Raw genomic sequence first — 15,521 nt, forward strand, 5'->3', positions numbered from 1 at the left:
GAAAATGCCTGCACATAGGTCCGTCTGCAGACCCTAAAAGCAGCTATCAGCTCTGCTCATCCCCTGTTATCTCCTGCTTCGCCTCAGACGCGCCGTGTCCGTGCAGGACAGCCCGCCAGCCGCGTCCAGCCGCAGGCGTGGAGCTGGGCCACTTGCCGGGTGACACATCTGCCGCTTCCACTCAAGCCTAGCCTCTAGTGACTCTTTTATTCAATTAAACTCAACTTTACAAAACGGCCTCGCTACACGCCTGTTCAGTGTGCGCCCTCTTTATTTGTGTCCCCACAGTCTCCCCAACCCTTTAGGGGCGCCCCTTAGGGGTACCAGGAGGCGCACCAGCACCGCTCCGCCGCGGCAGCGAGCCGGGCTGCGGCTCCTCCCGGACCCTGAGGGGGCCGCCTGCGGGCTGGGCTCTCTCCTCCCGGCCGCGGGGGTGCGGCGGTGCCCGGCGGTGCCCCCCTTGTCCCCCTCCATCCCTTCTCCCCCCGGGTCCCCTCAGCCCGCTCGCCAGAGCCAGCTGCAGGCGCCCCCCTCCCAACCGCCGCCCCACCGCCCTGCCGCCCGCGCGGCGCTGCGCATGCGCAGCGCGCTCCCAGGCATGCTCACTGACTGGGGGGAGGGGGGGAGCGGGACGCGGTGTCGCGGCGCTGCCCGCCTCGGCTCGGCTGCGCTCGGCTCGGCTCGGGGGGCGCCATGCGGCGGGCGGCCGCGTGCCTCCGCGCGCTGTGCCTCCTGCTGCAGCTCCGCGCCGCAGGTGAGCTGGGGGGGGGCGCCGGGGCGGGCCGGGCCGGGAGCACCTGTTGGGGCGGGAGGGAGGAGGGGGGGGGAGCGGCGGGCGGGCGGGCGCCGTTCAGCACCACGGACAGCGACCGGCGGCCGAGCCCTTCCGAACCCCTCCGAGCCCCTCCGAGCCCCTCCGAGCCCCTCCGAACCCTTCCGAGTGCGTCCGAGCCCCGCGGCCCGAGCCCCGCCGTGAGGGGGGCGGCGGCTGGGGGCGCCCCGTGCCGGTTACGGGCTGCCCGCGGCCGTTGGTGCTCCCTTGTCCGCTGGGATCGCGGCTCTGAGGGGGGTTTTCAGGCAGGGGGGCTCAGCAGCTGCGAGTTAGACTTCGCGAAGTGTAATTAGCCGAGGCAATTAAGCACGCCCCGAAGCACGGGAAGCGACTGAACTTGGTGCCCCCTCACCCCGGGGTGCTGGGGGGCTGCTGGTGGGAGCCGGCGTTACCTCCTGCCAGAGGTCTGCTCGCCTCGCCAAGTGCAACTTGTTCCCTTGAGGCACTGAGAAAGCCGGCGAAGCTTGACCTTTACCATGAAAAGGCCTCGAAAATGACAAGGAAATAAGAGGAAAATACCCCGCAGAAGTTCATACGGTGCTACGTTGTTCCCCGGGGCAGCCTTGGAAAAGAAGTGCTTCAGAGGAAGCAGCAGAAAGGCTGGACGGGGGCTGAATGCAGCCCTCGTGTGTCGGGCACGGCTCCCATGGACGGCACGAAGCGGGCTTCCTCCAGGCAGGGCTGAGCGCGGCTGGCTCCTGCTGGAAGTCACCGAGGATGTCATAACGATAACAGAACACGGCGAGCTTAAACTGCTGTGATTTCCCCCTTTCATCTGATGCGAGTAGAAAATTTGGGCTTTTCATGGAGTACCGTTACAGACATCTTTTATGTATAGCCCAAACTTATGAATTATTGATGGTGCTTTTGCAGCTTTGGTTCATGCGATATCATAAAATGCATTCCACTTGCCACTAGTGTTGGATCACAAATTATATCCCAAATGTCATTTTTTGGTGTGCTGTGATGCAAACTGCTTGGCTTTTCACGTTTCTTTTTGTTCTGAGGATGAATATACGCGAGGCATGCTTCTGCATAAGGGATGCCAAAGAAACCATCAGCAGACATTAAGAAAATCTCCTGTAATGTCAATTGGTGGTAGTAGATTTCAGAGAAAACATAGCCCTACATTTACCTGATGTGATACTATTGCAAAAAGAATTCATTTCTAATATGTTTAAATAGTGTTTTTTAATAGAAAGGCAATGTGTGTCATATTGAAAATCTGGTTTGCTATGGAAAGGCAATTCTATTACACTTGTGTCACAGTAGCCACATACGTGTCTGCAAAAAAAAAAAAGAAACAGCCTTGTCGTGATTGAGAATTTCCATGTCCTTAAAAAGGTATCATTTTACTAAGTTGGTTCAGACACCTATTCCAATAACACATGACAGCTGTGTATAAAGAAAATTAACTTTTATTGTGCTGTTGGTATACTGGTATATCTCTTGCTGAAATCAAAGACACTCGTGTGTGCATTTCAGGAAACAGAATTAGACCCTCATGTTGAGTGCAGCAGGTGAAGTAATCAACCTATGCAGAGCTTGCTGTTAAAGGAAGACCTAAATTTGTAGCTACTGATTACAGGTCAGCATGAATCTTTGACTTCTATTAGGCATTGCATGAGAGAGTGCAAGACAGGTTATACTCTTTTTTAGTTGCTATGATCTAATACGTGTTCTTGCAGTGAAAAATTTATGTCTCCCAAGATGACTAGAGAGCATTGTTTCCTTGTAAAAGAATGGCAGGTGGTAGCAAAACCACAAAGTGATGCATTAGACTAACATGCAATTAGAGCTATTTGCGTCATCGAGATTACTCAACTAATTAACTGTTTCACCTCACTTTCTTTTTTAGCAAATTGTATGAAAAGAGTTAAAACATACGATGGATTAAATATCTCCTCATAGGAAATAACCCAGGAAAATCATTTAGACTAGAAAAAAACTTAGTTAACAATGAGCATATTAACCCACCCCCTGCCTTTTGTTAAAATCTTAAGAAATCATTTTGTATGAAATTTGTATGAAGAGGAACAAATTCTGTTCCTGGAAAATCAAAGAGGTGGCAACTGGGTATTTGGTTGGGTCATCTAAGACATGGTTGATTGAGCCAAGGCCTTAGGGGAGCTTGATCAGGGCTTCAAATACCTCCTTTTATTCTTCTCTTCATCAGTGAAGAGATGCACTGACATCCTTTAGTCAGTATGGACCACTATTTCCCTACCAGCCTTTTCAGAGAGGAAGCCTGGAGGTCCTAGTCTCAACCTCTTGGTAGATCCATTCTCCAACCCTGCTGGTTGGATCAGGTGAAATTCAAGGTAGGAAATAGGGGCATTTTATTTTCTTGGGGCCATGCTTTGACCACAAACCAACACTTCTCTGGGCAAAACTCTCTAGGTAGAGAAACATCTTCTAAATATGCTAGGCCACTTCTCATTTAATTGCTACCAAAGCCCACAGGGTGATGTTACCATGTCCTGCTGAGCAGAAACTAGTCCTTCAGCTTTCCTGGTCAAACGTGCAGTGTGTTGCATTCTCATGGTTAGAAATGACTGGAGTAGACTGCAATTTCTAATCAGGTATTGGGGGTCCTATTTTCTAAAAACCACACAAGTTCTGTCACAAAAATAAGAAAATCTGGGGATTTTCCAGGCTATTTCTAGGGCTGAAATGTGATTTGCACAAAATCCATTTGCCATCAGATCCATATCAGTAGCCTCATGCTAGTGTGTGAATAATGCTAGTTTCTAAATACATTTAGAGTGAATGTGAAGGAGCTATTGATTTAAAGAATGTATTGGAATTCTGCTTCATTACACTAACGTAATCTAAATGTAGCTGGGACTTATAATTGCCTTCAGTGGAAAACATATTGCTGGGCTTGTGTGGGTGTCTTTACTAGAATAGACATTTGTGCCTTTTATTAGTAGACTCGTGGATAATCAGAGGGTAGTCATCTGTCCCTTTAAAAGTTCAGCTGGGGAAAAATAGCTTTATAATTCAGTGTCTGGCTTTGTATTATTCTTGAAGAAAAAGAAAAGATTCTTATCGTGTGTTTACATGTAGAAATTCTTGCTATTCACAATTGTTGAAAGGCATCATCTTCTACGAGGGGGTTGTGTTCAGTACAGCCATTAGGAAATTAGTGAGGTTTGTGAGCTTGGAATCCCTGCACAATTTCATTTGGTGCATTATGAGAAGACTGAAACATCTTAGACAGCAAAGGCTGGTTCCAGCTTCTCCAGAGAGCGAAGCTGGAGACTTGCTTAAAAGCCACAAATTTGGCTCTTGGGGGAGTCTCTCTGTCTCGAGAGCAGCTAACCAGATACAGCAGGTGGCTGTGGAGGTGGCCCCCCTCTGCGGGCATGTTCTCAGGCCTGGTAGGGGGCTAGGAGAAGGAGTTAGACTCATTCTGTAAAGCATAGTTGTTGTCCTTTCTGATTTTCAGCATGGTTTTGGAATAAGTGCTTGGAGAAGCTTAATAAAATGTGCTCAGAAATCCTTGGTGTGATCTCCTAGAGCAGTATTAGTGAAAGAGAAAAGCAAAAAAAAAAAAAAAAAAAACCAACACCCACACCTGCTAAAACCTTAAGACTGAAGTTTGCTTCCCTTCATAACAGCTACTGATTTCCATGGAGATACTATATATTTACATCCACGTTATGCAGAACAGAATTTAGCCACAGCCTTCATTTGGAAAATGACGGTAATCACAAAATTAGCACATCGGTGCAGTACCTTCTCACATTTTCTGGGGAAAAAACAGTCTGATGAGAAACTATATGGCACATCGGTGCCAGGGCATGAGTGTGGCGGAATACTTAAGGGCCTTTGGGACCAATGGCTCATCCATTAACTCACATGAGTGGACCTCCTGAAATCAATGCTCTGTAGTATCCAGTTTCATTATTGACATATTAGGCAACAGGCCCATAAGATGAGATGCAAAGTGCCTTTTTGAAAAAGATACCACTGATGTGCTTAATTCTAACTCGCTGTAGCTGTGGATATTTTTGGCCAGAGCACTTTTTTTTTTTTTCCTTTTTTTTTCTTCCCTACTGAAAAGGACTAATTCAGCAAAAACTGAATTTACAGTCGTTTCTATTTTCAGCAGATTGCTTATCACAGAAGGAAAAGAATCCCTTGCAATTCTTTCTCGCACGCTTTCTCTCTCTCACATATGCATGTGCTTTCCCTCACGTGTAGAGAACAGAAAATGAATATAGACCTCCAACATACCTGCATATTTTGTCCGTATTGATCATCTGAACTTTTTGTTTTGGCCAGAAATTCTGAACATTTTGTTCAAGGGCAAATAAAATATTTTCCCAAAGTTTTCCAGTTGTCCTGTGTTTGCTCAGCTCTGGTGCAGGTCACTTGCTTTGAATTTTGACATACAAAGGGTGCTACTCCTTTAATATAAAACACTTTTTTAATTAAAAAACCACCCCTTTTGCATATCAGACCTTGCTAGGAAAGCACAGAGCCCTTCCATAAGAAATGGGGATAGAAATTACAAAGTATTCGTGTTACAATTTTCACTGCATTATTGCTATCACTGTGACATTTTATCTGTATAATCATTGTACCTGCGTTGTCATTCTTTGTTTTTCTATAACAATTATAGCTAGTCCTATGTTGCTTCTTGAATTAGACCTTTAAGTGTGTCCTTATGCTAACAACGAACTCTTGGCTTTAATTACATGTAGGAGGTGTGCTTCTTCTTTGCCCATAAGCAAGGCTTTGAACGTAATGGGACAGAGAAACTTCCTTTAGCTGGAGGAGGCTGTGAGAAGCCATGCAGGAGCATGCCTGATGAAAAGTCATTAGGTGTAACAGCCTACTTTGGGTAGGAATTAGCTTCATTTGTATTGCTTTAGCAGTTCTGTCTTAAGAGAGGGCTGTGGTTTGAAGGAAGGACCTGATCAGGATTTGTGTTTTGTTGTTGCGCTCTGCACCACAGAACAGTCCCACAGCCAGAAGTCCCTCCACGCCAAGGACTGCTGTATGTGGGAAAGGGTTTTACCAGGTGAATTCTTTTATCAGTTCAAACTTTCAATATGTGCTACCAAGGTAGCAAGTGGATTCATACTTCTTCCTTTTCACCTTTGCCTGGTTGGCCTCACGGAAGCACTTTAGAAAGTCTGTTCTGTTTCTCTGACTGTTAGTGAAGTCTTATCACTGAATCACAGGACAGTAATAATTCTTGGCCTACCTTGCTAAACTTGAAGAGTAGTTTTTGATGGGCTAATGCTGTGCAGCCTATCCAAATGAGATTTAGGTTTGATTGATGTACTACTTTGCTGACGGTAAGACATGCTGTTAACTAGACAGTACAGATGCAAGGCATATTGCCTCCAGACAGCTTTTGTTTTCATTTGTGCTTTCAGCATCATTTAAAACATTTTTATTTCCCATCAGAGATGTTGACTACTCTTGATATGTTATTTTTTTTTTTCAGTAAGGTGGATGAGGCAGGGATAAAGAAATACATTGTGAGCTTGCAAGGGAGTTTGGTAGGGATTTTTCCTGTTCTACTTTCCCGAAAAGATGATAAAGACAAAGATGACAACTGGTAGCAATGGTGGAAATACTGAAATTAACACAAGCAATGAAATAGAAAATATGCATTCTATGTTACCGTGGAGTTTCTTGTTGCACATTATTTGTTGATGAAAAGTTGTTGCTGATAGGTCTAGAAGCAAAGCTCCAAAGACAAGAAATGCAACTAAAGATAATCAGAGATTTTGAGGAAGAAGAGTGTTGAGTGGAAGTATCTAAACTAAAGGAGAGTGTTACAGTGGAGGAACATGGAAGCAAAGAGAAGACAGAAATAGAAAAGCCAGTAAGAGAACATGCAAAATTGTGAAAGAGGTGTTCTTGCTGGTAAGAAATAAAACAAAACAAACAAACAAAAAAGAACAACCACCAACAACTAAGGAAAAGAAGCAGCATGTGAGGAGTTGCAGGGAAGAAGTCAAAGTCAACTGATAGGAAAGACCTGAAGAAGAAGTAGCAATATTTATCAGGAACCTAATCCGGAATGCTGACCCATCAGAACAATATACAGGTGGAAGAACTAGGAAGACAGATTCAACAAATCAGACCAGTATAGTTAGTGCCGCATCTGTTACCAAAGAGAATTGGAATGGTTATTAAGTGAGAAGGAAGGGTAGGCTGTCTTCCAGGAGCAAAGGTAGATACAAACATGCTGCTGAGATAAGTTCTTGTACAAGTCTGGAAGTAACCACTGATTGTTGTTCATTTTGGAATAAAATAATGAAACCAAATTTTCCATTTCCCTAAAAATAACTATACTTAGCTGAGAAGTAGGCGAAGATTCAGCCTCTTTTTGATTACAGGAAATAGCATGAAATCACAATCTGAACATCTAGTCTGCTCTCCTCAATGCCAAGGCAGAATAAATGATAACGCTTTGTAAATACACTTGAGGGAGGGAGGAATTTGAGGAGAAGGAATAAAATTATTTTAGTAAAGGGCGATATAAGCGCTGGATGAATGATTGCAAATCCGTCATGAATAATGATGCTCTGAAGTAGAGTTCAAACAGGGTAATGTGACTGGAATATAAAAATTCACTTTAGGATCAAGTTTGCTAAGCTTATGGAAGAGACACCTCTAGGAATTGTTGTTTTTTTTTGAGTCTTGTCCTAAGTCTCATTTTCTGAATCCCTGTGTTTCTTGATATAGCTGAAGATTAAAAGACACCTGAATCAGTTTTTGCTGTCATACTGTGCTGCTTCAGTTCTTCATAGTTTCTGGTGGTTTCCCCAGGGACCTCAGAGGAGAACTAGTTTTTTATGTGTGGGTACAAAAGTAGATATGGGAAGGAAAAGAGACTCCCTATCTTCTCCCTCTTAAGGGCTGGAGACTGGCAATATTTACAGGTATGCATAGCAGAAGTGCTGGTGTTTCTGCCTTAACCTCTCTGAGTGCCTCGTTGGTGCAAACTGTGCTCAGAGCTGAGGTTTGGGTGGCAGGGACAAGAAAGAATATCCATCAGATTAAGAGGAAGCTTTAGGTTTTACCATAGGATCAGTGGTGGCCCACTATTAGGGTCACCTGAGGTACAGGTAGCAATCTGGGAGTCAGTCTTATCTTGTTTAGGGCCTCGTCCATGCTCTACTGAGATCAATGAAGTTTTCGCACCGGGTACTGTCAATGCATGGGACTTTCTGAAATTACTGGGGCTTCATGGACTGCTCGGAAAACTAAGTTCAGCCTGGTAATTTTCTTGGGTCATGTTTGAACTTCTGTGCTGTCAGCTGGTAAAAATACATCTGTTTGAGTGCAGAGGGTACGTTGTGTAATTAGACTAGTTAATTTCTCATTTCTACAGAATGGGTCACTACCAAACTGTATTGTGCTGTCCATCTTGAAAATCTGTGGTGATGGATCGTGTACCGAATCTGCTGCAGTGAGCTGTGATACTGCCATGATTTTAGCATTACAAAGGAAGAGAGTCTGTCAGGATCTAGTCAGAAACGGTGATACTGCTATTAAAAATGAGATTTGTGAGCAGGTGAGCTTTTTGGGGAATTCCTTAAACTCTTGGCTTATCAAAAATAAGACAACTGCTCATTTTTCATTTTTTTTTTTTTCTGGATTCAGACAGGATTAACTCTGAAGTTTTACTTGGAATTTACTTTAATATTATTCAGGGAAAAAATGGACTAGCAATTACATTTTCTTCTTCTTTCAATAAAAATAAATGAAATAAAAGGGGAACTTGGAATATTGAAGTGAGGAGGAAATGCAATATAAAAAATTCCTGGGGAAACACAGTGGTTTTTATTCCCTCAGAAACAAAGAAGCAGGAGTGAAGGGAACAATGAGGAACCACAGACACGAAGTGTGTTTGTAGTTAATATGCTCAGCTTTGGAATACGAGTTGCTTGCGATGGAGACATGAAAAGAAAGCCAGTGAAGAGGTGACTATGAGAAGTGCTGATGTTCCCTTGTTTCTACTTTGCCCTTCACGCAACTCTACAAATTGCTAGGTTAAGACCAGCCCTCAGGATTTTATCAATGAAGCCAGCCCCCAGAAAGCTGAATGAGATCCCAGAAAGCTTAAAAAGCTCTGAAATTCAGCTATCTTTAAGGCCATACCCTGCAATTCCTCATTTTTTTCTTCTCTCAGTCATCTTCACATTTAAACTTGGCAGCAGCTGTACACGTGCCCTCAGTGGTCATTTAGAAATTGACTGTTTTATTTCATTTTTATTTTATTTTTTACCATTTGAAAGAATAGCCTTGGGCTTAGCACTGTACTTCATATTGGGAGGATCTCTAAGCATACTGCAGAATGCCTGGGTCTGTGTTCTGTCTTCCTATTGATTTTCTGCTCATGTATGATATGAATTGCCTCACCGCCTGCTGACATGGACCCACTCTTGGCAGTGAATGCAGATCCCAGTGATGCATAGCAATACTATAGCCCAGATAAGATATTGGCGTTGATTTTCCTAACTGAAATTTCATAAGGAAATTAGGTCAACAGAATGTAATTACCTACACTGAAATCTCCTAAGGGCACCGGGTAGAGCTGTGCAAATGGCTGATTATTTTGATTTGCTTACAGAAGCAAAAAATCACAGGCAAAAATCAGTCTGAATAGAACAAAATGATTTCTTGTTCAACCTGAATGGAAACATGTAGTTGGTTTGGAGCTGTTCTGCACAGCTCATTATGAGAATTAAAATAAAGTTGATTTTTTTTTTCTTTCTAACTGAAAACCAGTGCACAAATTCACCATTCCCATTAACTCCAGCAGCTTCTGAAGAAGAAATCCCAAGCTGAGCAGAGTGAGCTCTCAGGGTTCACTTCTCTTAGAACACAAAGTCCCTTTTGTACCACAGCGTGTTTCTTAGAGCACTCATCCAGGAGGTGACTAATTCAGCTTCAGTTACTTTTTATCTATAAAGGAGATGATCCGTGCCTATTTTTCTGCTCAGAGGGACAGCCTGTCTCCCAGACGAGCAGCTGAATTGGGCTGTGGTGGCTGTTTATTTCTGCTTCCTTTTAGAAAGTCGTCATTAGGAAGTACTTTGACTATCAAAAATAAACTTATTTTGCATATCATGGCAGCAGCAGGGAAGGTTTGGAGTGTGACAGCCCCCTTCTATTGCAAACACGGAAAGGTGATGGAGGTGTTGCCTAATGGTGAGGTGGTAAATTGTGGTTATGGAGTCAAGCATCTGAGTTTTACCTTTTCTCTCTTTCCTACATGTTTAAGTCTGATTTTTTGATCTGGTTCTTGGCCTTTTTTCCTCAATTCCCATATATAAAAGATGATCATTACAACTCTCATTTTTGTTATTACTAGGTGATTAAATACATCAGAAAGTGGGCTGCCTATGTTTTGATAAAGAAGTCAGTACCAGTACAGAAGTTGAACTTGGCTCAGCACATGCTCTGCTCTTGCATATCATTTCTGAAATGTAGCCCTGACTAGACGTAGAAAACACATAAAAAAGCTCTGTAAAAATTTAAGAATTTAATACACTTAACATACTTAGTAGACTCACTGTGGTGTTGCTAAGCTATTGCTATAGAAATTGCATTCAAGGGAATTCTTGTATTCCACAAATAATCTTTCCAAATCTTGTAGAACCCAAAGTTCTCATCAAATTTCTAGAATCATCTATGGAATATCCAAGAGAGACATTCTAAACTTATTCTTTTCTTTCTGCAGGCTGCTTTTCTGGAGACAATGACCACTTTTTGGCAATTCATCAGCGAAAGAGTGGAAAACCTGTGTTTATTTATCACCATGTGCAGAGTGTGGAGAAAAGTCTGGATACAGACAGTTATAAGAATTCCAAACAAAATTTCCATTCCTCTTCCCACACCAAAATAAACAAGCTGCACCCTGCAATAATTGTTAAATCAACCTTCCCCAGACCTGCCTATGACCCGTCCCTCAATCTGTTAGCTATGGCTGGTCAAGATTTAGAAGTGGAAAATCTTCCCATTCCTGCAACAAATGTGATTGTTGTGGTAAGTGCCTTTTTCTGGTTTCTGGAGCTGTTTTTTGAATAAATATGCTTGCAGATAAATATAGACACAGATTTTAAAGTGAGGTATCCAAAGTTCATATTCTTCTGCCTGGCTGATCATCTGAATCTAAATAATGACCACACATCTTGAAGCTCTTCACTTTAGTAGAACTTGCATTCGTATAGCCTTTCTGTGATCAACAAGCAACCTGATGAACCAGTGTAGAATATAGCTTCTCTGTAGGTAAAGAACTTACCTTTGCCTCAAATGCCTTTAATCCTCTTGTCTTGATTAATATTTGGTCTGCTTTTGCTGGGTGGGTATTAAACTTATTCTGGGCATAGAAAAATATATTTCGGTGAACAAGTCTACGGAGGCAGGGAGATTTTAAACGTCTGATGCAGACATTTCATTCACTTCTATTTCTGTAACAAATCCACCATTATGCTTACATAGTTGTCTGAAAGCAAGTCTGTTTCTTGAAAAAAAATGAGAATTATGTTTTTGTTGGTGTATGCCATGTGTATTACTCCTGGGAGATATGGTCCAGGACCTTCCTCATTTAGTAACCTGTTTGATCTTTCCCCTTCTCAGTGAGGTGATGGCAGCACTCCTTCCTGCAGTGGAGAGCACATCAGTCGAACCATACGATGATGCCACCCTGCTGCATCTTCACCCTTCATGCCAGGGGAGCAGGACAATGTCAGTAGAGTCGTCCTCTGTGGGGTGTGCAGCAGAGTCTGTGTATGTTCTGCACAGACCCTGCTCTGCCTCATCCCGGTGCATGGTTAGCCCTGCCTGATGATGCAGAATTGGGTTTATTCTTCTTTCTGGAGGGAAGAACAACCATTCGTAACGGCTCACTCACCCATTAGAGTTAACTAATAAAGATTAAATGGAAACAATGTGACTAATTACAATCAGCAGCTATTTGCCTAATTCTGTAAATTGCTTTGTACAAAAGATGCTAGATTAAAAAAGAATGGCCTTCGCAAACAAGGATAGAAGACAGAGTGTACAGCACTGGGAAATGTTAGCACTTGGAGTGTTTCACAATCAATAGTTTCTCTTACTGCTGGTGCCTCTGGAGATCTGCCCTTGCGAAGGCACTGAGTAGCTGTATGCATGCCACTGAGTTTAGTGGAGTGCAGGAAGGGCTCATTTTAATAGTTAAAAAGTAGAGATCTAGCCTCAAAAAGCAGTGTTCTGGGCATGTTTGCACTCCCTGTGAGCAAAGCCTCCTAATTTGAGATTTGATGGCTAATGTAATTAGCGGTCTAGGTTCAGTTGTATGCAGGCATGCTACTGCAGTCCATTTCAGAGCAAAATAAGGGACTGACAGCCTTGCTTCACAGGGACATGTCAACTGTCCACACAGTCCTCATGCTGAATGGTACTGATCTGGAGGAGGAAATGTCAAACAAGCTGAATACATTTATGCCCCGGGCTTGCTGCAGCCATTAGGGCCAGCACGAAAGCTAAGGTGCCTGCTCTCTTCTCCCACAGCAAGCATTTCACCTCCTGTGAAGATGAAAGCTCTCTGCTAGTGCAGGGAGCTCAGAATATGCACAAGCTCTTATTTTTTTCATTAATGGTGGTGTTACCTGGGAACTATTATTTTAGCAGAGCCTTGCATGCATTTGGAGATCCACAGTGCTCAACTTTGAATGGAATGATCTTGCAAAATATTCTGGGGCGACTCCGATTGTAGCTGACCGGCTCTGTGACTGCATTAAAACTTAAGTGAGGCAGATTTTCAACAGGAGTCACATAAAAAAAGATCTATTAAATCTACATTAAGTTCTCATTAAGTGACCTCGGTCTGAAGCTTTGCTACTGCATTTGCAGGATGGAGCCGCTGCTCTGAAACCTTCTGTTCTGGCTGGGAACCATATGTGCTTTGAGGGGGGGCATCACAGCGTGAGCTAATCATGACATGAAAGCTGCTTGTTGCTTGGGATCTTCAGTTATCTCTCGGTGTGTTGAAGGACAGGGATTTTAGTTTGGTTTTAATGTCATCCTTTCAGAAAAAAACACCTTTTGGGAAGCATAAATTTTAAAGTAGAAGCACAGAGAGACTTGGGCAACTCAGTGGAGTAATCCCACAATAAAAAAAAATTGAAGTTGTTTTCCTCTAAAGGGCATCTGTCCCACAGCAGGGTGCTTGCCGTCATCCAAGCACAGCCCTGCTCCTTCCAGGTCTCTGCACTTGGATGCTTGGTTTCTCCCTCATGAATTTCATGTTAAGTAGATTGCGATCTTAATGTCATTGCCAAGGGAGTCTGTTTTGTTTTGAATGCACGTATGTCATTCCCTCTTTGTTTTGAACTAGCACTTGCCGCTTGTTGCTGCTTTTTGGATTTTATTATATAGGGCAAGTGGCAACATTTGTTGTTTTGCCCTGGCTGACCCTTTTTGTTCCAGCCTGTAGCAATGTTGTTGGTTGCTCAACTTGAAAGGGCAATTGCTGGTGTTAATGCTTCCTGTAATCCAGTTACATGACTAGTGCACGCTGTGATTTAGAACGAAAGCCTGAAAGGGGGGTTGTTTTTTAAAATAAATCAACGCTGTTGCAGCTCTGCAGAGGGGAGGAAACTGAATTCAATCTAATTTCAGTGACTTGAGGTCCATTTTCTTCATGATGGAGGTGGAAAGGTGGGGCAAATAGATGCCTAATGTAGAACGATTACAAGGTTATATTCTGTGCTAAGGACTCTGCCATCTGACAAGCAAAACATTGCCAATGCACAGAAGAGTGCTGTGAAGCCAAGAATACTGCAGGTATCGTGTCAAAAAAATGGTGTTTTGTGGCTCTACCAATAAAAAATGCATGTTAAGAAGTAATATTACTGAACCTGAGGAAATTGTACTGCTTGTTTGCCAAAGGGAGGAAGACAAGGGTTTTATTTTCTGGGAGCATGTTTTCTGTACCTGAAGGCTTTCTTTCACATTACCTCCCTTCAGTGCTCAAATCTTGTTGAAGGAAGTAAGGACAATCCAGAGATCTTAGAAGCATTTTGACTGTTTTGTCAATGTTTTTGTGCTTAGCCATATGTTTTGTTCAGCTGTCATTCAAAAGGACATGAGACCACTCATCTAAAAACACTTGGTTAATCCATGGAATTACCTAATTTCTTGGTAACACTTAAGATTTTCTATTTGTTTGGGTTTGTTGGGAACCCAGAAACCATGCATGCATCAAACATATTAGATAGCAGGGAAATGAACAAATTCTCCAAACAGGTCTCTGTTTATTCTAGGTCTTCTCAATACTGAATACATGTATGAGCACCAGGAAGGTCAAGGCAGTACACAGAGAGCATAAATAGTATGTGGATGAACACTTATTATTAAAAATGTTGCTGCCTAACATACTTTTTATTGAAAAAAACAAGCAAACAAAAAAACATACGTACAGATATATATGTAGTTAGGGCTGAACTTGAGAGAAAAGCAGAAGGACTCGTAGTAAAGGTTACAGCTCAGGCTGGGCCTGAAGTATCACCTCATGGAAGTGCTAAAGCATCAGCACTTGCAACCTGATATAGTTTGGTCTGTCCAAAGTCTCTCTCGGACACACAAGTGTGTCGTGCTAACATTGGGCCAAGCTTCTCAGATGCTTTTTTCACTCATATACTATCAAGTGTTTCAGAAATGTAAAGCAAATCAACTTGCTCACTATATCATTTTTCCCTTTCACCTCCCACTACTACTATGCACCTTCTTATATAAATATGAAAATCTGTGTCTCTATTTCTGGTGCTTATGGAGTTGACAGCGCTGTACCGTAACCTAAAATTCAGTGCATCTCCTCAGTTTCATTTGGTTTGCATGTGTGATACTGCATTGAGCTGATTTAACTGGAGTTTCTCTCAGCTAATATCAGAGGGATGTAAGATGCACAGACAGCCCCACAGAGCTTCTCTGTGCATTGCCATGGCTTTTTGTGTGAGGCTGAATTCTTCAGAGCTGCAGCTCTGCCATACCATTACAACTGTTTTGTCACCAATGTTTGACCCTTCTACCTTCAAGCAAGCTGCAAACAAGGAAGCATTTCAGGTGGCAGTGCTCCGAGGTAGGATTCAGAGGAAGAGCAAGGCACGTGAATGTATGCAGCTATAAGTAGATACCCACGTGTGAGCTAGGTATTCAAGCTTCATTATATGCAGTGGAGATCTAGCCTGTTTGTAGCCTGATGAGCTGTCTAGCACTATTCTGAACAATTTCTGCATGATTAGGGAGTTAATATAGGTCTGGGTCCACATCCAATAGTCAAACTGGATGTGGTCATCGTGTTCTGGAGGTTAGTACTGATGTCAGCCATTTCCACATCACTTTTCTCACTGCCAGAGAACAGTGCCAGATGCATTTAAACTACCAATACGACATAGCCTTGATGTCTACTCCAGGTGAGCCGAGTATCTTATCTCTCTGGGCCCAAATGACTGTACTGACAAGATTTCTATTGGTGATAGTGGGTGCATAAACACATGCATAAACAGTTTTGATACCAAGATAATGTGGAAATCCTTTCTGAATTGAGGCACAGTTCAAGTAGGCGGGCTGCTTCATGGATTTTGGGAAGCTGAAAACCATGAGGCTGTGAAACCACAGCAGAGCTGCTTTTACATTCACCCCACTCCTGCCTAAGTTTCCTCATGGTACA

The 15,521-nt window shown here is 43.0% G+C and overlaps 1 protein-coding gene across 1 annotated transcript in view; it reads left to right on the top strand.

Annotated features, from left to right (window-relative positions):
• Window positions 1-598: 598 nt before the first annotated feature.
• PTPRR (protein tyrosine phosphatase receptor type R) overlaps window positions 599-15,521 on the top strand; it is a gene marked incomplete at its 5' end in the record, with an annotated part of 142,061 nt that continues 127,138 nt past the window's right edge. The window contains 3 exon segments of the mRNA XM_082775897.1: window positions 599-653; window positions 656-754; window positions 10,551-10,855. Of these exon segments, the coding sequence (XP_082632023.1) occupies window positions 599-653; window positions 656-754; window positions 10,551-10,855 (459 nt within the window).

This window comes from Aythya marila (genome assembly GCF_965140915.1).
Source record: "Aythya marila genome assembly, chromosome: 1".
Lineage (NCBI taxonomy): Eukaryota > Metazoa > Chordata > Aves > Anseriformes > Anatidae > Aythya > Aythya marila.